At 39.6% G+C, this 22,219-nt stretch overlaps 3 protein-coding genes across 6 annotated transcripts in view; 2 read left to right on the top strand and 1 right to left on the bottom strand.

The window, feature by feature from the left end:
* The first annotated feature begins 658 nt into the window (after positions 1-658).
* LOC116287862 (uncharacterized) lies at positions 659-13,561 on the top strand. Its single transcript, XM_089026582.1, has 10 exons — positions 659-843; positions 1,122-1,268; positions 1,982-2,071; positions 2,739-2,852; positions 3,154-3,650; positions 10,891-10,960; positions 11,579-11,611; positions 12,246-12,461; positions 12,645-12,760; positions 12,960-13,561. The coding sequence occupies exons 2-10, from the start codon at positions 1,190-1,192 to the stop codon at positions 13,188-13,190; spliced, it is 1,446 nt and encodes a 481-aa protein (XP_088882708.1). The 5' UTR covers positions 659-843; positions 1,122-1,189; the 3' UTR covers positions 13,191-13,561.
* Positions 5,008-9,265, top strand: LOC116287856 (uncharacterized). Its single transcript, XM_031694549.2, has 5 exons — positions 5,008-5,135; positions 6,142-6,204; positions 6,448-6,510; positions 7,075-7,182; positions 7,536-9,265. The coding sequence occupies exons 1-5, from the start codon at positions 5,066-5,068 to the stop codon at positions 9,044-9,046; spliced, it is 1,815 nt and encodes a 604-aa protein (XP_031550409.2). The 5' UTR covers positions 5,008-5,065; the 3' UTR covers positions 9,047-9,265.
* LOC116287860 (solute carrier family 2, facilitated glucose transporter member 12) overlaps positions 11,522-22,219 on the bottom strand; it is a 28,924-nt gene continuing 18,226 nt past the window's right edge. For all 4 annotated transcript variants that reach the window (XM_031694553.2, XM_031694554.2, XM_089025600.1 and 1 more), the window contains 13 exons: positions 21,947-22,063; positions 21,740-21,846; positions 21,114-21,197; positions 20,211-20,314; positions 19,218-19,326; positions 18,769-18,855; positions 18,340-18,426; positions 17,676-17,786; positions 16,759-16,801; positions 15,674-16,027; positions 15,083-15,205; positions 14,756-14,888; positions 11,522-14,155 (listed from right to left, as the gene is read on the bottom strand). In XM_031694553.2, the coding sequence (XP_031550413.2) occupies positions 14,014-14,155; positions 14,756-14,888; positions 15,083-15,205; positions 15,674-16,027; positions 16,759-16,801; positions 17,676-17,786; positions 18,340-18,426; positions 18,769-18,855; positions 19,218-19,326; positions 20,211-20,314; positions 21,114-21,197; positions 21,740-21,846; positions 21,947-22,063 (1,601 nt within the window). In that variant the 3' untranslated portion in view covers positions 11,522-14,013. The remainder of the gene's footprint in view (positions 14,156-14,755; positions 14,889-15,082; positions 15,206-15,673; positions 16,028-16,758; positions 16,802-17,675; positions 17,787-18,339; positions 18,427-18,768; positions 18,856-19,217; positions 19,327-20,210; positions 20,315-21,113; positions 21,198-21,739; positions 21,847-21,946; positions 22,064-22,219) is intronic.

Genomic DNA, 22,219 nt, shown 5'->3' with positions numbered 1-22,219 from the left:
GTTATTGAAAACAGATTATTTGGTAGTTGCTAACTGTAATTTTTTTTATTGTTATTTTATTTACAATAATTAAGTCATGAAAGAATCATAAATGAAAAAAATATATATGGAATAGTAAGCTAGTGCTCTGTATCAACTGTAGAAATACAAATAGTCTTTCTGGAATAGATAAAAGTTTCACTGAACTAATACAGTAGATCATCATCTACGAGTAAGGAAAAGTGTCGGGTATAGGATTTCGAAATAAGGTGTTCAGGAAACGCCATCATATCTCCTGCATTTTAAGGACAAATCAGAATTTTGATCAAGTTCATTTTAATGAGCTAAAAAACATGCTCGTCTTTACAAAGGGGGCTTCCATGGAACCCAAGAGCCCCCTCCCTGCATCAGCTACTGAATAATTTGAAATCTGCAGTACTGCGAAGGAGAGGAAGAGAAAGAACGCAATCTTTGTCCCGCCCTTCTTTGCATTACCGCAGACCGCCGAACAACGCAGGCTAAAAAGAGACCGGTATATATCTAAGAGAAACAAATTATTAATCGGGAACACTACTTTGAAGGTTTTTTTCGTTCAATGGCATTTAACCACTACAGTTTTTTTTAGTATCATTTCTCTAATGTGTCTCAAAATATTTTTATTAAGAGAACACTGAAGGAAACCGTTCAGTAAATCTCCAGTCCTGGTCTGTCCGCTGATTCGTTAATAGTGATGTCATGTTCTGTTTTAAGCACCACATCAGTCAGTCAAAACGATACAAATTTGATCATCACTAAAGATGGTGTCCATTTATATTTCTTCACGTTGTCTTTTTAAAAGGAATTAATGTAAACTTAAGTGAAGAGGTAAGCGTAAAATTATCTATAAAAAGCTAGTACAATTTTTTTAATGTCTTTGAGTTGATTCGTAGAAGGTTATCCATATCTTTTTGCTATCTTACACGGGTCATTAAATGGCTGCCGAACTCTTCAACCCCTGACAAGTTTAGTACCAACCTTTTTGCGCGGAAAATATAAAATGGTCCTTCAACATCTTACTTCGATACTTATGGTTCTTTATTCATTAGATTAAAAGACGATTTAAAATGAGTTTAGTTTTCCATTTATACAGTATTTTGTCGTAGAATTTGTTGGCAAAAACTATTAATGGCACATTAGACACTCGGGTTTGGATGCTGTCAGAATTCAAAGGATGAATGGTTCGTGGAGACTTTGTTTTATAGCCTTCTTGAGCCTTGGTATTCAGCATCTCGCACAAGCATTGCCTTCAGGTACGTATGCTAAAATAATTCCATTTTCGCGTTCTCATACTGTCTTTGGAGACATTATGGAGGCCTTTCTAAAAGCGATAAAGAAATTCAAAATGCCAGACTGTACACAAAAAACCCTACCATTTTCCCTGATCTATGCAACATTTTGAAACATAAACAATTTTGAAACAAAAATTCTCTAATTTGGTAATGTCCATCCATGCGTCGATTTATTCACATGACGGATATTTCCCGCCATATCAGATGTAACGTTCAGATCCCGCTTGTACGAAGCCTGGATAGCGCTATCCAACGGATAAATCTTATCCAGTGGATAAATTTATTGGATAACAGCTTCGACTTATCCACTGGATAAAGATTTATCTGTCGGTTAGCGCTGTCCACCTTTCGTACAACCGGCCCCAGGTATATTCCAAGAAGCACAATTGCCATAGGCAGCGACGTCAGTAGAACGAGAGATTAGCGATTCAGCGCATAAATGTCCTCCAACAAAGCAGGGAAGAATCTCCTGTTTCATTAGTGCATCAATGTTTTTCATATGGTTTTTAAAAGTGCCTTTCTAGTCTCCCCCACAGCCGAAATTCTTAGTGTCGACCGGCTGCTTTGGAGACTAGTGCCTTTCTAAATCTAAACAAGAATATCAATTGGATTTTCCACTCCACTCTCTTCTCTATCAAAGACTGATCTAGCAATGCATGATTGACTAATTTCAGGACCAAACAGCTCAGCACATAAGAGAACTATTGAAATGCAAACAGCATACGTGTACAGAAAGGCTTCTCAACGCTCGCCGCATTACTCAGGTAACGCCTACTTCAATCTTATTGGTAGATATCTGACAGGTCAACTGATATTTCGGCCCCGCCATATTTGGACAGAAGAAGCGACAATCGATGCAGATTAGTTTTCAGTAGTGAAAATGCTACGCCTTTTACCGCTGTCACTGCTTGTAGACTAGATTCTAAGACTTTTTCTTGTGGACCAGATTGTGAGACATTTTAGAATCGTATAATAATCGTTCACTACTTTGCTTCAAGGGTTTTTCACTCCTGTTCGGTCCAGCCTGTAAAGGTTTCAGAAGCCACTGGCTTGATATGTAGACTGAGAAATAGTATAACTTACATTGCGGTCAACAGAGGCTTATCTTTATTTGAAGTAATTACCTTGCACAAGTATGTGAGTTTATAAATTGGAGATCGTTTACATGTCCGTAGACCTAATTCGTTTTGGTGCCATGCTTTCCCATTTCAGACCATGTGTCAATTCTTAGAGAATAAGATTTTTTGTTTGAGTTGTATCAATATCTATGTGTCTAATATCATGCGCAACCATTAAACAAAGAAATGATACTCTAGGGAAAGACGCGTGGTCTGTGATGGGAAAACATTGCATTAAGACGGATTAGGTTTATTGATTCACAATGTGTCCTCCTAGTCCTTACTCTTGAAATACTAATTATCGTTTGTACAGTTATTCTAGGTAGTAGTGGCAAAAGCATCGAAGGACCTGCCCTCCCCTCCCCTGGTGGGGATGAGATTCATCGCGTCCAAGGATTTGTGATCAACAGCGATGATGTAGTGACAGGTAAGTCGACTAAAATTTTGGTCTCCCACTCATTCTTTGAAAAACATTTTGGAGATCAACCCATTGAGCTCAAAAATAATTGTCAGACCCCCCCCCCCCCCCCTCCTCCTCCATTCATTCTCCCCATTTTTACCCTCCCCCTCTGACATACATAATAACATAATAAATACAGCCTATGTACTTTTGCGATTGGCTTATTTGAATACAAAAAAACTAAGGAATAATCAGTCTAAAAATTCAAAGCCACGAATGAGTTAAAATTGTGATTTTCAAAATAATTTCCCATTTCTTTCTTGTTTAGACGAATCGTCAAGTTTCTCCAAGGCGGGTCTCCTAGTGCATGACCGATACCGCATGCTCCACCACGCACCACCGCTGTCCTGGTCAGACACACTGGCTCATCAGGCAGAACGAGTTGCATACGACCTCGCAAAGAAGCGAACAGACTCAAAGCGCAGCGAGATTCTCATGGACGCAGTCGGTGAAAACGTTGAGAAATTATTCTCCGTGAGCTACAACTGCGATGGTAGAGCGGCCATAGAAGCAGTTGATCGCTGGTACAAAGAGAGTAACGATTACAGCTTTGCCTACCCTCACCTTACCGAGAAGACGAATTCCTTCACCCAACTTGTTTGGAAGGGAACGACAACGTTTGGAATGGGTTGCGCGATGAGGAAAGGACTCTTGACGAATGATGTGTTTGTAGTGGCGCTGTACTCGCCACCAGGAAACATTAAGGAAGAAGTGGGGATTAATGTATTGAGATCAGGAGAACTGAAACAGAAGGACGATGTGTATTCCAACATATTTTAATAGATGGCCAAACTAGTGGGCTATTGCAAATAAAACTAATTCGTTGTGGTGTAATGTTTTTTCCATTTCAGTCATCCAAGTGTCATTCACTTGAGAATACGATTCTTTGTCTGAGTTGTATTTATATTCGTGTGTCTTCTCGTGCGCAACCGTTAATCAAAGAAATGATACTCTAGGGAATGACATGTGGTATGAAATGAGAAAACATAACGCCCAAGTTAACCTGCGAATAACTCAATGGTAGAGGAAAACGTCTGGTTAAATTCAACCTAATGTTTATTTGCTGCCTCACATTTCTGTTGATACCTTGCATTGCATACCTTGCATACCTTGCAAGGGCGTATTCAGGGATGCCTGTGGCGACCCTCCCCATCAGTTGATTTATTTGTAACCCACGTGCATTATGGGGGAGGGGAGGGAGAAATCATTCGTTGATCAGCCAGATCAGCGGACGATCCTCATGACGGGTCTTCATAGGAGTCTAACTACATCAAGTTAGCCTAGTCAAGCCGACACGTTTTGGGGGCAGAAACAAGTCCCGTCCATGATTGGTTTCGGTGACAAGTCGAGCGCACAAGCCAACGCCCTTTTTAGACTTTCTGCTCAAAATCTTTTGTACCAGTTAGCTCTATAGAGCGATTATTTTCTTTGTGTGATTTGAAGAGTTTGTAACAAATACAAGACAGCGGGGAAATGGATCACTGAAAACAGGCCTATTTCCACAGTCCTATTTGCCTCGATCATTCAAATGCCAAAGATCTCACAACTGATATACACGTAGCAGTCTTTCTAACACTCTGTATCCCAAACTTGTTTAGTTTGCGTCAAATCGAGCGCATAAAACAATAAATCGTCTTTGGTATCCTAACCAAAGCCAATCGTACTTGATGAGAATCGTTTTCAGTTTTCTTCGACCCTGGGCCTACAGTAGTACGACAAGTTGAGCGCATAAGCCAACAATCTATGATTTATAGTCTCTCAGGTCGCTCAACAGTCCATGACAGATCGTTCCTAGTATCAAATGTCTCAGGGTAACTAGTTCACTCCATGATAGCAATCGCTCAAATTTGTCTTCAGGAGTTTCATATAGGACACGAAAGGTACATACGTTACGGCAATTAAAGCGCCCAATATACCACCACGTATCTATCCATTTCCATCGTCTCGGGTCACTCGAACTTCGTTCGTTGACCCATTAATAGGACAGCGGGTGTCATATTGACTTTTCTTTGACAGTTCAATAAAGACAAATAAACCTCGCCATCAATTATTAATATGTGGGTTTCCTGTGGCATTATATCATTGATTTCCAGCCTTGCTTGATTGTGTTATGAATAAAATATCAAAACTAATTTCCCCGTCATTTTGGGGTCGAAATTTGGGATCCCATTTCGTCGAAAATGATGAATATTTTGTCGAGATATCGTCACATCTTTCTTGTTCTCCTTGTCTTTCTCGTATGCTCTGAATGTAAGTATACTATCACATTAAAATCAATTCTTAAGAAAATCAAATTAGTAAAACTAGATAAGAATCTTGTCGCGACTGTTTACTTTATTTCTGTCATTTTGAGAGTTTTTTCGACGCGAAGTACTCTTTATTATATTTGTTAGTCTGTAAAAAAAAATTTAACCTCAACATCGCATCATCAAAATATCAAAACAATCTATTTTTATCATCTTACAAGTATCACTTTTATTGGGAGTAAATTATTGGTAGTAAATAGAACAACCAGTCGAAGACAGGTCCGTTGTTTTTCTTAGTTTTGATTTGAAGTTGAAGGGGGAAATTTTCTAGGTTCACAACTTTTTTATTGCCTGTTAAAATAAACGTCTACATTTTCAAATACCTTTTATAAAGTAATTAAATAGCATTCTTTGTTCTTTTACTTCGCAAGGGGCTATCAATAGGGCGACTAGCAGACACCTATCTCATTGTTTTGGGGGATTTTGGGGGGTTCTTGGTTATTGAAACAACCCGTGTTTTTTTCTTTTCTCATGCCGAGTTCTGCCGAACATGGCATGGCTAATCTTCAGTGCGATTTCCCACCAGTGCAATAACTAGTTGTTTTGTTTTGGTGTTGTGTTCTCGTAAAGTTATTGTATTTATTTGTGATGATTTGTATTGTTTGTGGTTATTCAGTTTGTTGTCAGTAGATGGTGGAAGCAGTAGTTGTGGTCTATATTGCCGGGTTGTGTGTAAGAGGTTAATTACTGATTTTATTTTTGTGCCAATGAAGTTGTTGTTGTGATGATGTTATGAGATTTGTAAATATTTGATTTGTTGTTATTTGTTAGTGGTTAGTAGTGGTAGTCGTGGTGATGGTGGTGGTGGTGGTGATAGTGGAAGTTAGGGTCGATAGTAGTGGCGGTAGCAGTAGCAGTAGCAGTAGCGGTAGCAGTAGCGGTAGCAGTAATAGTAGTGGTAGTAGTAGTAGTTGTAGTGAACTAAAACAAAGTTTTCTTCTCTAATCAAGGTTTTCCTTCCAAGCTTAAGAAACCAGGAAACCACAGACGAACAACGAGGAGCCACTTGAAGGGTACAAACCTTCACAAAACTTTATATAGTTTTTTTGAAGTAGTATAGTAAAATTCTTCAACCAAAATGTTATCGAGCCCTGAAACAACTTCTGGCGGGTTGATCTGACTCAGGCACTTACTGCTAAATGATAATTAACTTGTTAGGTTTTGATCATGAGGGAGGAAAAGGTGGAGAACCCGGAGAGAAAACCCCAATGTTTTATGCTTTTGATTGTCATGTTATGTTTTGTTTTGTGCTGCAGGTCATGGCCATGGGAAGAGCACGAAGAAAGATTCGGTACGACCATCCAGACAAGAAGTCATGGGTCAGTAAACAAACATGGAAATGAGAACATGAGAACGAAATCAAAGTAATAAAGGGGACTGACTCTCGAGGGGACTAAGATTTGCAAAATCTAAGACGGCGACATCAACTGGAAGTGTATATAATTTCTCTCATTAAATAATTCATTCAAAAAAACATTGTCAGTAAAGTCAACTCATCCACAAGGAAGACAGACCCTGAAGGCGCGAAACCTCATACAATGTTGACGTCGCCGTAAGAGATTTTTGCAAATCTTAAGTCCTTTATTGAGTAGTCTTCTACCCAGAATCCTCCAGCGCCTTCCTGATTAGTCGTCAGCGCCTGTATAGCCCGCTGACCAAAAAGCCGGAAGACTCTGGGCTCGAGGTTATCTATTCAGTAAATGTGAGACGGAACCGCCATTATCCGATGATGCCCTATGCATGATCGTAAGCTGCGTGATATTGCCTTCATAGCTGTTTCATTGAAGAACCTTATTGTAAAGCAGCAGTGATATATTAGATCATGTCCTCATATGAATCATCCACGTTTAAAGTTGATTAATACTTCGTCTGTTGGTTTACAGCTGCCGTGATGCATCCTGGAAAGCTAGACATAAGAGAAGAGAAGGAGTTGTCTCAGATGCAAGACTTCAACAAGGAGTACATAAACAACGAGATGGCTGCTGAAACATGTATGTATAAATATTTTGGATTGTAAACTCGTGACATGGTAACGAAGCAACCTTTGAGCCAATCTGAGTGTACACATTTATTACTTAGAGTAGATTTCTCGTGGCTGTGAAATGGCACAGTAAAAGCCACCGTAACGGTACGCACTCAACCAATCACAAGGCCAGAGATTATTGCTTAGCCAATAAAAATACTCAGACACGACACCATTATGACCACAACACGGCTCGTTTGTATCTTGAGTTTTTCACAGCCATATGAGAATATAGAATAATGTTCTTAATATTTCAATTGTATCTAATGTCAGTGCAAAAAGAAAACATTCAGATCAATGAGTTTATGTTCCTTTTTGCAGCTCTCTTGGCCAACCAGGGTATTGACGATGATTCTGCCCTTAAAATATCCAACATTGAAGCATTGCCTGGCGCCTTCCGGGGCGCAAATGCCTCTCCTAAAACAAAATTCAACGAAATGAAAGATGACACCACGAGCATGTCCAAACAGAACGTAGCAAACTTCAACCCAGACGAGTATATGCTCGACGCAAACTCGTGGCCCGAATACAAGATTAAGGACTCAGACTACATGAGTAGGAATTTCCGTGTGTTTCCAGAGCCAAATGAAGGTGAGGGTGGATTCCAAGGTGGTATGATGCCCTACGGAGCACGAGGAAAGATGGAGGAAGGTATGGAGGGTCCGTACGGCGATGGCAACTATGGTTTCCCTCAGCCGCCTCAGATGGTCAGTGATCAACCGAGCCCTCCTCAGATGCCAGATGAAGGATCACAGATCACATCGATGCCCATGAATGAAGCAAACAAAGTCCAAAGATTGGTTTTGAAAAACAACAAGCACAAAAACCCACAGAGTGAAACATTCAACGATATGAACGCCGGCCCATCTAAAGGGTCTTCCGATAAAGACTTGCTCCATCCAGCAGAGGGGGGCTCAGGTAGTGGAGAAGGTTCTGGAAACAGTGACCCAAATGTTAAAGAGAATAAAGCACCCTTGAAACCTAATGGAGCAAGCGAGACCCCCAAAGCTTCAAACATGAAAATTCATTTGAAGGATGATGGTAAAGGTGTGGTAGGAGCGGATAAAGTAGGGAAAGGCGCTGCAGGACCTAGTACAGGAGGAGGAGGGACAGAGGGAGGTTCAGGAGATGCTTCAGGGGCAGTGGGAGCTGGCAAAACAGGATCCGACGGGACAGAAGCATCAGCTACTGGAACAAAATCCAACAGTGACAGTTCCCAAGTCCTAACCTCACAACCAAATCCAGAACAACTAGTCACAAGTACAAAAACGCCAACACCGGAAAAAATAAAACAAAAAGATGATAAAAATAAAACACAGAATCTTTCCACTAGTGGTAAAAGTGACTCCACAAATGGTAAAACTGGATCTAACCTATCTAATGGGACACCAGGATCCAATCTTTCTGATGGATCATCAGCAAAAGAGATCACAAACGCTTTGTCGCAAGCGCAAGGCAACAACCCCCTGGGGCAATTTGCCGAGTTCTTGAAATCTAAAGGAATAACTTTGACAATAAATAAGGACAAAGCTACGGCCACCTCCAACGCCCAAACGCCTGATAAAGAAAGTCAACCAAACTCTACAACAGCACAAAGTGCCCCACCACCATTATCAATGTTAGCATCTGTCCTTCCTACCACGGGAGAATCTCTTTCCCAACCGTCCAGCAATACCAACAGCATTACCAAAGCAAATGGCTCCCAAGACAGTCATGCCTCTCCCAACAACTTAGATAACGCTGTAATGAATTGGCAGAACATTGCTCCACAAAACGCCGGTCAAATAGGAGAACTTTTTCTACGACAATCCACCAAACAAGGTCACAACTAACAACATTATTTTTGAACTGGAAAGTTTTTTGTCTAGCTGTGTTGATCGTTTTTAGACGGAATCTTTAACCCTGAGAACTAGACGAGTTGTGTGTCATATTGATAGAAATACTCACTATATTCAGTACGAATAGTAATGGCAACGAAGTCTTTATTAACGTTTGTATCAAACGATCTGAATGTTATCAACCCCAGCATGGAATAATAAAAAAAACAAAAACAAATCTTGTAGTTTGTAAACTCTTTAACAACTGGGAAAAACAGTTTGATATGAATCCCCCCATGCTTTGGGAGGCAAGAAGTTCTAGCCGAGACGATGTCCTTTCATGCACGCAACGTTTGCTGTAACTACTGCTAATCGCTATATTTTTTTGGAATTTGTGCAACGTGTCTAACAAAGGCCTTGTACTGCAAGCTGTGAGAACATTGAATTTCTGATATAGGTTTTCGTGTTTTGAAGGAACACAGAGAGCATTTGTAGCGCCACGCAGTCACCAAAGTTGCAAACTATAAGGCGCAAAAGATCGGTGTTCCCTTTTAACCGGTCTGGGATCCCCTTGAGCCCTACCTACTTAGGGAAGTGTTAGTTTATAAGTATTAGTGGAAAGAAAGATAACGTTTACGACTGAGATAAACAACAACTGTGAAGTACTACGTTTATCAATATGTAGCATATACCAACTTGTGACTACTTCCTAAGAACGCGCGCGCTCATTGGTTAATTGCTAAATATTCCCCCATATTCACTTCGCCTTCGGCGAATAATTGCTAAATAGTTTACTTGGATACTTGACCAGATAGATATATATGGCCCCTTTTTTGACTAATTTTTTGAAGTCACGCCAAACGTGGTCAGTACTATTTATCCCAACTGCTATTTACACTGTAGGATCTAGCTCAGTTCCAGGGACATAGGACCATAGTCAGTTGCAATAGGAGGTCAAGAAATTCAAATTTGAATGTGATGTACCCGATTCCATATTGAAATGCTTTGAGTTGATGGAGATTTCATGGAAAACTGAAATTGAAAACAAACACAGCGGAAATAAGGAAAAGATATGTATCCTTAAGTCCTATTCAAACAGGCATCTCAAAAAATTCTTCACGCAAGAATTCGAAACTCCCACTAAAATATACTGGAGTAAAAGAACACTGAGAAGAAAACAAACAACGAAAGATTTTCCTGAGGCGATCAGTACCAAGTGCTGAAGGTTACTTCTTTAAAACAATGTCATTTGCGCATTTGAACTGGGTAACTTTGAAGAAACTATCGCTCGAAACACGGAAAAAGAACTAGAGAAACTCGATTCTGAATGGAAAAATCTTCCAGTTTCGTACGTTTATCTTTGGCCAAGATGATTGATGTCATCTTATATTTTTTGGCATGTCTTTCATTGGTTACTTGTACTGATTGTTCTGACTTGTGCAGGTCACATTTTCACGGTGTTTGCCTCACAAGAGCGATGACCTCATCTTCAAAGATAGAAAAACAGGGCTTTCTTTCTCGCGACCGAAATCAAGATTTAAAAAGGATGTTTTGATTTAAAAAAGGTACCTTTCTGATTCTGGTAAGTCCAATAAGACATCTTTCTAGCAATAGTAAAAAATCATTCCAAGTCATGAAAAAATGTTATAAAACCCTCAAGTCTTCAAGGTCTCCAAACTCAAACTAATCTCGAGGCAAGAGTACAGTAAGGTCGAAAAATTAAATTCAATGTTCTTTGTAATACGATACAACTTCTATCAGATTCGTAAACTTAATACGACTGACCGATTACCTGTTTTTTCTTTTGATTTAAAAATCCTGATTTTATAGTTATACCCTGTTTGACAGGTCAGAAGTAGAGAGGCAGCGTGTCGGCGATGAGGGGTCGCGCATGGATGGATTTCTGTTTCCTCTTTGGGCTCGTGTTTCGTAAGTCTTACCCTGCTTCATAGAGATTTCTTATTTCCCCCACTCTGGGGGAAATAAGAAATCTCTGCCAAGCAGGGTACGTAAGTCTCGCCCATAAATTTAAATCTCTAGTTGTGTTGTGCGAAGATTCCGATTATGCACATGAATTGCTAAAATCTCCCTCTGTTAATGCAATAAATGGATGGGTTACGTTAGTCACAATTGCAATGATTTTATAGAGGAATTGTTCTGGGGGACAAAACAATAGGCCGTCTTTTCTTATGAAAAAAAAATCATTGCTTTGTCACCCAGAACAAATTCTCTCCGGACTCAGTGCAAGGGGTCTATTAACTTAATCTATAAGTCTCAAACATGACCACAGTACTGTCCATTGGGAAGACATTCAGACCAGCCCACGGCAGTGACCACCAAATAAACTGGTCTAGTTTCCTGGACATAGTACCATCCATTTTTACTGACCATCCACCCCTGACTCAAACATAAGTGAACCAGTAAAATATGCGCAAAGTTGCGGACACAAAAATAATACCAAGCAATCTACTAACATTTAATAATCGTGACTATACTAACTTGTTTTATTTTTTTTATATTTTCACATTTCAATTTGGAAACCTCCAGTTGCTGGTCCAACTTACAGCAGAATTTTACAAGGTACTTGCACTTCATGAATACGAATAAAAAGAAAAATAATAAGTGAAAATACAAAAATAAATAATGATGCACATAATAAATAAATTTCTAATTAATTATTCGCAAGAGCACACTCTAGGGCGACAAGTCGCTGGAGCATGTTTTAAAAAAGCTTGGCGTTGAACTGTTGCAAAAAACATATGCAGACTCATTGTCTTTCGTCACACCTGTTAGAGAAAAGCTGCACTGAGTCTGTGTATGTTGCTGATGCTTATACTTTTGTTGTAGACTCAGTTGTGCAATGCTAATTAACAGCAGTTGTCTTTCCTAACACCTGTTAGAGAAGAGCTGCTCTGAGTCTGTGTATGTTGCTGATGCTTATACTTGTGTTGTACACTCAGTTGTGCATTTTTCATCAACAGCAGTTTTCTTTTTTTCACACCTGTATGTTGCTGATGCTTATACTTTAGCTGCAACACATGAGAAAGAACTTGTGTTGTAGACTTAGTTGTGCAATGCTCATTACCAGCAGTTGTATTTCCTTAGAATTGTGAGAGAAGAGCTGCACTGACTCTGTGTATGTTGCTTATGCTGATGCTCTAGCGGCAACACATGAGAAAGAACTAACCAAATCATGGTTATCTTTTATGTTCAGTGTTCATACCAGATTCCAAAAGTACTGTACCGCATTCAGCGCTAGAGTCACACAATAAATACCGCAGCATCCATCACTCTCCTCCATTAAACTGGTCAGATTCGCTCGCTGATCAAGCACAAGCTATAGTCGATAGCATGGCGAGGGGTGGGTCGTTCTCGTCTGGCCAGCGAAATATGGCTGTTAATTTGGGTCAAAACCTCGCTAAGCTTGCAGGTAAGATATAAATAAAGATCAGTCTATTCTTCATCTGACCTGTTGCGCCCCCATCAAGTTGCTCTCTTTCTCTTTGTCATAGAACCAGGAGAGAAACCCCTGGTGCGGGGGCATTAGATCGATGGAAACCATACTATTTATGCCATTACTTAACAATTTGATGAATGATTACATTCATTGCAGGTTTCATGACATGTGACGATGCTGGAGAGATAGCAACCAACCTCTGGTACAGCCAAGCTAAAAACTACAGCTACTCAGACCCTAGACTGAATGCTGACACAGACACCTTTACACAGGTAAGACAGACACACAGACACCTTAGCTTCACACAGGTTAGATAGGCACACAGACACCTTTACACAGGTAAGAGACACACAGACACCTTAGCTTCACACAGGTTAGACAGACACACAGACACCTTCACACAGGTTACACAGACACACAGACACTGTTTCGAGGAGTTTTCATGGTCAAATCCATTTTTACCGTCCACAGGTAGTATGGAAGGACAGTAAGGAGTTAGGAGTCGGATGTGCTCGAACCCCTACGAACCAGTCTGGTCCAGTCTACATAGTAGCACTCTACCGCCCGGCCGGAAACATTCCCAGAATGCTCCGCCAGAACGTCCTAGCACCAGGTGTAAAAGGCAATGATCCAGATGTATATTCTACACTATTCAGACGAAACTTTAAGAAACCAAAGAGAAGTAAACTGAATTTGCCCTAGCAAAAATAATCTAGGAATTATTTGTGATTTCTTGAGGTACAGGTCTCGAGGTACGATTTTATCGAACGGGATTCCTGTGGACAAAGGAAGCCCAATACTAGTTTAACCAGATATATATAATGTATATTGAAGTTTTGATAGAAGCATCGGTCTTCTTAATCATAGATAGGATGGCTATATTTGTATTTCCATAATGAAGCAGGGATTCGTTGATTTATTCAAGTCGTGTTTTGATTAGGATTTATCTCATAGCCATTCATTTGTTAATAAATAAACAAATAAACCATCCAGGTGACGACCTAAATGTATCATTTTTGGTGGGTTAAATTTCAGTGTAGCGTTGAATAAAAATTGCCTACGCCTGAGTCGAACTTCGTGCTTTTTCATTGGCTCCTTGAATTCGAGCAATTAGTTATTTTGTCGTATTCCTCGGCTAGAGTGGGCCACTTTTATACTTCTACTCGATGCTCATCCACTTGGGATACCTGTGTTAACAGGTAACCCAGCACTTGGAGTCGTCACTATCTCTGTGCACTTCGGTGGTTGACACTTGAGATACCTGTGTCATCAGATAACCCAGCACTTGGATTTTTCACAGTCGGTCTTCTCCACGTCTGACACATATACCTGTACCAACAGGAAACCCAACGCTTAAAATTCTGGTCGTCCACCAAGTCTATGTCAACAGGCAACCCAAAGCTTGTAATTCTCCACATTTCCAGGGTGGTTGTTTGAAACCATGGGGCTATTGCAGCTAAAGCTAGCGCTATCTATGTCATACCCTAGTTCTATTCCATGACCATCGCCAGCACCTCAGTCCTCGTCATGTCTCTCCAGAGTCATTTTCTAGCAAGACATCCGAAGCAGACCCAGTATTAAACGGCCGTCTTCTCTGAACACCGTCTCGTGACGTCATAGTCCCTAGACATTTTATGAGTGACTTGGGGATGACGTTTCTTGTTTTTCTGGTTTTAAACGAGGATAAGAATGAAAGGAAAAGAAAAGTAAAGTTATCGCCAGGAGAAGTATTTGATTAAGTATTCAACTGAACTGCTCTATAAACACCCTTTTATAATACATATTCGGGAGAATTATTTGCATCATGTGTACATTGTGTTTATCGGAAAGTGCCTTTAACTGTGATGTAAGCTATCCCATGATGGGTTACACTTGCATGTCGTGACGTCAGTGTTATCGGAAGTTGGACGCATTTACTGAGTAAAACGTGCGCAAAGCACTATGGGTCATATTTCACTATACCTATAACTTTTTTCATTCAGTTATTTAGGTATGAGAAAAAACACACAGCCATGCAGAGCCAGTTTTTAAACAGTTTCACCTTATCTGTGACGCAGTAAGGAGTTTGTAAACCACATTTCTTTTACTGTTTGTAGTTGAAGCGTGGACAAAATATTTAAAAAATCCAAATGCTGGTCAAACCTGTTAATGAACCCATTTCCATTGGAACGAATGCGGATATTTGAACGAATCCACGCACTTGATTACACCATTTGGTAGGAATAATTTGAACACAAATATATATTATCAAGGTATCGTTCACTAACCTGGAATTGAATTCAGCAGATATTTGTTCTAATGTTCTGTTTTTTGTCTCTGGTACGTATTTATAGATGAAAATGACTGATATCATCCCAATAAAGGAGTAAAGGTAACACGTCCATGATGTGCCTATTGAGCCTTTAAGAATAAAAGATTAGTTAGAACATGATTGATTATGATAATAATCGTGATAATCGTGATGAATGAAACTACCTTGACGTACGTGCATGATACGGTAACGGCATGGTACATTCATCCAACCAATCACAGTGCACAAGGTTATATAGTCATCCAATCAGGATGCTGTACAATTTTGTAACATATATACTTACTTATAAGGTCCAGGAAGGTCAAGGAAACGATCAGATTAGAGCCCCAGTTAAGTACAGTGGAGAATGCAAAGGCTCGACCCTTGATGGCTGAGGGAAATATTTCACTTAACAACAGCCAGGAAACTGCGACAAAAAATGAAGGGATTCAAAAAATACTTTAGAAAATCTGACATTCATGATTTTGGGATTGATAGTGCTTTGAACCCCCTCCCCTCCCCTCCCCTCTGATGCTGAAATGAGGCTAACCCTGAGTAAACTAGTCTGTAATTAAGAAGTACAGTACCCATACTGTTAGTCTCCCTCGCATCCGTTTTTAGTGTCGGTCGTCACGCAACGCTCCCTCCCCACAAGGGAGCGTTGCGTGACGACCGACACTAAAAACGGATGCGAGGGAGACTACTATGCTGTAGTCCAGAGGTTATATATTCTCGCTCTGGCGTTCGCTGTTTTGACGTTTCAACCACAGGTAGCCCAGGGTAGAAGCACAGCGGTATTGTACAAATTCCAAAATGGTCAGTTTCCCTTCCCTAACCCTCTGATTTTTTTCCTCTATCACATGACATCGTCTGTTCATCATCTAATGTTGTTTACCTGGTCCAAATCCAAATGAGTATGCGCCAACAAACAGAACCATAGCAGTAAGTGAAATATACTTCAAGCCAGGATTAACAGGAGAAGTTTTCTTGGGCAATGAAAAATCCGTCCTCGTCAGAATACTAGTACTCTGGCCATGGGAGGTTGCGTGGATGGACAAAGGGTTTAAAGTGCTCGGGATGCGAAGTGTAGTAATGCTACTGTTGTGATTGACGTTCATTGGAGAGGTGTCAGAATACTGGCACTTGTTAGAAGGGTGTAGCTCAATTGGTAGATAATGGACCACAAGGCCAAGAGTAAGGATGCTCACACACATCACTGATGAACCAAGCAGCAGGAACCGACGGCGACCTGGAAGGATGAAAACTAAAAACTGTAAAAGGTTGCCACTGTTGAACCTTCGAAATTTTATGGAACCCTGAAAAAAACTCTGGACTGTTTTATGAGTCAGGGCACGGCTAATTCACAGATCGAACTCTGAAACAACTAGGCTGATCTAAGTCAGGGCATGGCTAACTCACAGATCGAACTCTGAAACAACCTCTAGGCTATTCTAAGTCAGGGCATGGCTAACTCACAGATCGAACTCTGAAACAACCTCTGGGCTGATCTAAGTCAGGGCATGGCTAACTCACAGATCGAACTCTGAAACAACCTCTAGGCTAATCTAAGTCAGGGCACAGCTAACTCACAGATCCAACCCTGAAACAACCCCTGGACTGATCTATAAGTCAGGGCATGGTTAACTCACAGATCGAACCCTGAAACAACCTTTGGACTGATCCTATAACTCACAGATCGCACCCTGAAACAACCCCTCGAGACTGATCTACAAATCAGAGCAACGCTAACTCATATATCGAATTGGAATTTAGCTTGTTACGTTTCGCGGACGGCGTAAAACTGTATAAAACCGGGGGAAATCAAGATAGAGAGGCAAGCGCACTACTGCTACACACCGCACGTGATCTTCAATGAACATAGACGTAAAACAAACTGAACTAAATACTCTGCAAATGAAATAAGAAAGGAAAATATCTTGTAAAATAAGTTAATCATAAAGAAAGAAACATCAGACTCACCTCCTCTGTCCACAGTCAACAATGAAGCTATAGTAGCCATGAGCTAAACAAGTGTGAGCAAACAAGATCGTAGTTAGCTACAAAAATCAGACATACAAACAAATTATCTATATCCGACTTTGAAGGAAAGGTTGGATACAAAGGAGTGATGCTATCTCTGTAGTTAGGTACATATAGAACTGTATACATGGCCGTATATACACCAGTTTCTCATTCAATGCATACCGCTATTTTTGAAGACCACAGACTCATTTGCACAGGCTTATCCTTGTTTATAAGTCAGCTATTCGCAGATACCATTAAAAGTCCGTGGGACTTCAAAACATTGGTATTGTTCAAGCTGCACATTCTATACATTAAAGTGACATTTGCAAATGATTTACTCTTAAGCGAGGCTAAGCCTGCGGAGATGAGTCTTCAGTCTTAAAACACAGCGGTATTTACGGAACGAGAAAAGAGAATATTAGGTGCACTTGAAGCCCCCCGCATAAGCTGAAGGCCGGCTGACTCATTCCCTTTTTTCAACGTTGTTAATTGGATCGATTATTGATATTTGTTGTTGTTGTTGTTGTTGTTGTTGTTGTTGCCTTTGCAACTCATAAATCATCTTTTACTCCGACGAAGGACTAGCGTCCCAAACGCAGCAAGTTTTTTCATATTTTTCACGGTGTATAATTTACCTTTTTATCATTACTGTTTCATTAGAAACACCGACGCAGCTCACACTAGTTTTTAGCTAGTTATCTCTTCTTAAATCATAGGTTGGTTATTTTCATTTTCTGTGCACCCACCCTGCAAGACCCCTGATTACGACCCTGGTTTATTAACTACACCTGATGGTTTCCATGGCAGTGAGATTTGAGTGACAGAGTCACTCACTAAACTAAACAAATAAATCAATCAATTAAAAATCCCACCTTGGCCAAACCAATACTCAGAGTGGCAAGAGTAGCTTTTCCTCCACTGTGGAACCCAAGAACTTGGAAGATTGTTGATGCATAATATACTACTGTAGGTTGACCTGTAAACTGAACAAATAATGGTACGTTTATTAGCATCCCCTCTGTGATAAAATATTATGAAAATCGCAGTCTGATTGGTTTTAGAAGTGATAGGAAAATAACAACTTCTAAAAGACGTTATTTACGGTCTTGTGTGAATTTTTTCGGGGCCTAGTTGTACTTCTAAGATGCAAAAAATGTTTTTGCTGTGCAGCAGAAACATTTTATGTTTCCAAGACACATGGAAACATCGTTTCCCTGACAGTTTGGCCACCATAGGAAACATTTAGGGAAACATGTTTCTGGAAACATATTTCCTCGTTTAGCCAGGGCCTAAGTCAATACAGTTATCCGATAAATGTATCCACTGAATGGGATTTATCTGTCGGATGGCACTATCCACCCTTCGTACAATATTGGGCCTCGCTGAATGGCAAGTCTTCTAAAAAAAGGCACTTAGTGGGATAATTAATGAGGGCAGTGCTGGTTTTCCCTTCACTGGAGGCTAGTAATGACAATGGTAATTAGTGACCATTTCAGTATTAATGGCTCCAGTGAGTATGAAGTAATGGCTGCTTACCTGTTGAAAGAATATCACACCACACCCAACAAGCATTCTTTGTCGCATATTGTCTGTCTTACTGAACAAGTCTTTGAATTTGTAATGCTGAAGATACAATGAAAAAAATAAATGTACTAACTACTGTATTGTAAGTAGAAAAAAAGCAAAAACTAAGTAATCTCAATGAATTCTTGAGTTCTCTGAGGCAAGGCTGCAAATAAGTGCTGGTCATCGCACAAATGTCTAGTAAAATTAATGACCACTTCATGTGGTAAATGATTCTCCTAGGCTAAACATTTGACCAGCCACGCTTGGGTTTGGATTTAGGGCTGTCAATTAAAGCCCAAGCATGTGAAAACACATCTGTAGTTGTCTGACCCACAGTATCATTAAATGCTCAACAGAAACAACACAATGTCTTTGTCATGGCTGGTTTATCTCACTTACATGTGTAGTATGAATGCCAGACTTGATTTTGGCCATCTCTTCATATGGATCACCCATCCAGTGTAACTGGTGTATACTGGTACAAGCCTGAATAAACATGAAAAATGATGAATTATAGCGAGGTATATTTCCAACAGCATCACTATCATCATCATCATCCTCCTCCTCCTTCTCATCATCATCATCATAACTATCATCATCAGCAGCAGCAGCATCATCATTATTAACACTAATACCGCCGCCACCACCACCACCGCTGCCACCACCACCACCATCATCACCATTGTCATTATCTATAACAGCAGCATCTTCAACAACACCATCATCAATGTACATCTTTAACTCATTAGCCAGGATTATCAGCTATGCATATGAGACATTGATTTATTTTTTCATCTTTTTATGGCAAAAATGTGTTACAGAAAACCCATTATTTAAAATGTATGTACCTTTGCCTCCTGACCATTAACTATTAACCATCTTGGACTTTGTGGTAGAAAAAACATTCCAATTCCTTGGACCAGGGCTGGAATCCCTGACAAACCAAACATATATCTCCTAAAACAGAAATCATTACCATGTAAATCAGAGCAAAGCCAGGTAATCTTTTTTTAGTTCGATCATGCTGGGAGCAATAAGCCTGACTCTATACCATAATAGTTAAAATTTAAAATTCTTTCATGTTAAAATTTTTGATTCCTTAGAGAATACAGAAACAATAGTCATAATTAAAGAACAAAAGCAGTGTGAAAAGGATTATGGTCTAGAGATGGGGGTAAAACGTCATCGCACTTCAGGCTCATTACTTTCTCCTAAGCAAGAGGCTCATTACTGAAGTGCTCAATGAGAGACAAAATTAGAATTTGGAATTATTGAATTATCTCCAGTAAAACTGGAGAACCTTGGAAAACTATTCCACAACATTACCACACAGTGAAAAACACCTTTTTCTGTGTGTAGTCTGTTTAGCAATACAGCATGTAGGGAGTGACTTAACAGCACAAAAGAAGTGTGAAGAGAAGAATGCAGCATATAAGATGTTTCACTACAAGCAAGAGGATGAAGCAGTTTTCATATGACTGTAAAAAGTTGGCAGCACGAACACGGTCTTGACACAGCAAGGCATACACCAGACCAATCTCATTGCATGGAGAGTATTTACTCTCCATCCAATCAAATACCCAAAACATGATGCAGACATGGTCATGCCAAGGTGATGTCACTGCCAGACCAATCACATTGTGTGAGAAAAAATCAGCCAATTAAAATTCTAGAAAACATCATGGTCACGGCATGGCAGCTTACTGCACTGTGCATTTAACAGTCATGAGAAAACTGCTCTAAGATCAACCCCATGCTCTGTTCACCAATACAGCACAGTTTTCACCCAATCAGAGTATGCATAGCAAGGTGACTGTATAATGATTGATAAGAATACTCACCAACCAGATGGGACATCAATGAATAGAAAATTAACAACATAAGCGAGCAAGAGACCAAGACATATTCCTAATTCATTGAGAGATACAAGCATCCCTCGCCATTTCTGTTAATTGATGTCGAATATGAAAACAGAAATCAAAATTAAAAGGATTTTCATTATTTTGTGAATAGGACAACACCAGGTAATCTACTATGCCCGGTCGTATGAAGGTTAAATAGCGCTATCTGACAGATACATCTTATTCAGTGGATAAATCTGTTGGATAACAGCATTGGCTTATCCACTGCATAAGGATTTATCCATTTTATAGCACTACCCACGATTCACACAATTGGGCCCTCGTATATCGACCACTTCTAAGAAATTTTATTTTCCTTCTGGATAGTTTCTAGAAAATAGATAAACATTCATGCATCTGAGTGTTTATCGTTAAAACAATTTCAAAATTGTTCATATTTTTGCTCAAAAGGACCATGAGATCTAGCAATAACACTGATTAATTAATACCATGATTTATGCTTCATTGCTTTTTTTAGAAGAAATGAAAATAAAAGGAAAAACAGAATATGGCACAAAATTGACCACCTCTATTGGCAGTACTTCTTAATTATTATTCTGAATGCTAGGGTGCTTTCCATTTACCAAGAAAAATTGGAAATTTTGGTTGACAAAATATAGAGCATCTGTAATTTGATCAGAAAGTTCCTGAAAACTCAGTCTTCTGATAATCTGAGGTAATCCACTTTCCCCACTCTTTTTGGTTCTTCCGGTAGACTAATGTACCATTAGCAAATAAATTTCCAATCATATAGATTAGTCTGAATAGTAAGCACACCTGGTCACTATCGTATCACAGTCAAAGCATGATATAGGTGTCATTAATTATCATGTAGTAACTCACAGCAGGTGCTATTTCAGATATGTAGATACACTCGGCAGTAGCAGATAAGGACACACCAAACCCAACAATCAGTCTTCCTAACACCTGGAATGATAAAACCATTACTAGCTGAATTATTCATCGTCTTCTTTGTTTGCAGACAGATTCTGCCCACTTGTCTGATGATTTTCCATGTTTTTACAGATTATCTAAGGGGATTAGAGATAGAAGGACTAGATGAGATGGGAAAGGGACAAACCAATTAAGATGGAATCTGATAGGATGGAATGGATTTGGATGGGATGACATGGGATGGGATAACATGGGATGGGATGACATGGGATGGGATGACATGGGATTGGATGACATGGGATGGGATCAGAAGGAATGGAGTGACATAGATGTCATTGGTAAAAATAAAATTATAATTAAGGTAATTAGAAATAGGAAACATTAGTCCACAAGAGGACAGGAAAAGCATTAGAAAAAAAAAGCAAATCATTTACTACTTGCTCAAGCATGAAGCACCTAAAAAAGGCTACAAGGTGGTTTCAAAGGATATTATAAATTTGAACCTTGTGACCTTTGTATTTGACCATTAAACCGATGTATGGAAAGTGGTGAATAACACAATAAAGTTTACTTACCAGAACTGGATAACTCTGAGCAACTGCTAATATTATAGCACCAACCAAGAAGATAACAGAGTTTATGATGATAGCACGACGTCTACCTAGAAAATCTACAATAAATCCTAAAAGAAAAACAATAAAATCCCATCAATGAACTGTTGCTGGTTTCAATCAGCAGATAAAGGCCTTTGAATAATTTTATTCACTGACTGATTGTTTTACCTCCAGTAAGAGAAGCTAACACTGCACCAATCAACATTGAACTGACAATCATTTCTTGCTGGAAACAACTCAGGGTGAATTCTTTCCGTAGTTGCAATACAGCACCAGATACAATACCTAAGGATGGAAAAGGCAATATATCATCAAATAATATTATAGACAGAAAATAGATGGATGGACAGACAGGGATGGACAGACGGACTGAATGACTGATGGTATCCAATGGTTAAATACTTATCCAGTGGATAAGTTGATGCTGTTATCCAAAAAAAA

The sequence above is a fragment of the Actinia tenebrosa genome, unplaced genomic scaffold (assembly GCF_029948245.1).
Source record: "Actinia tenebrosa isolate PJP-AT-01 unplaced genomic scaffold, QUT_ActTen_1.0 PGA_scaffold0__85_contigs__length_37466705, whole genome shotgun sequence".
NCBI lineage: Eukaryota > Metazoa > Cnidaria > Anthozoa > Actiniaria > Actiniidae > Actinia > Actinia tenebrosa.
The sequence above is the reverse complement of the archived record's forward strand: the minus strand, read 5'-3'. Positions and strand labels throughout refer to the sequence as shown.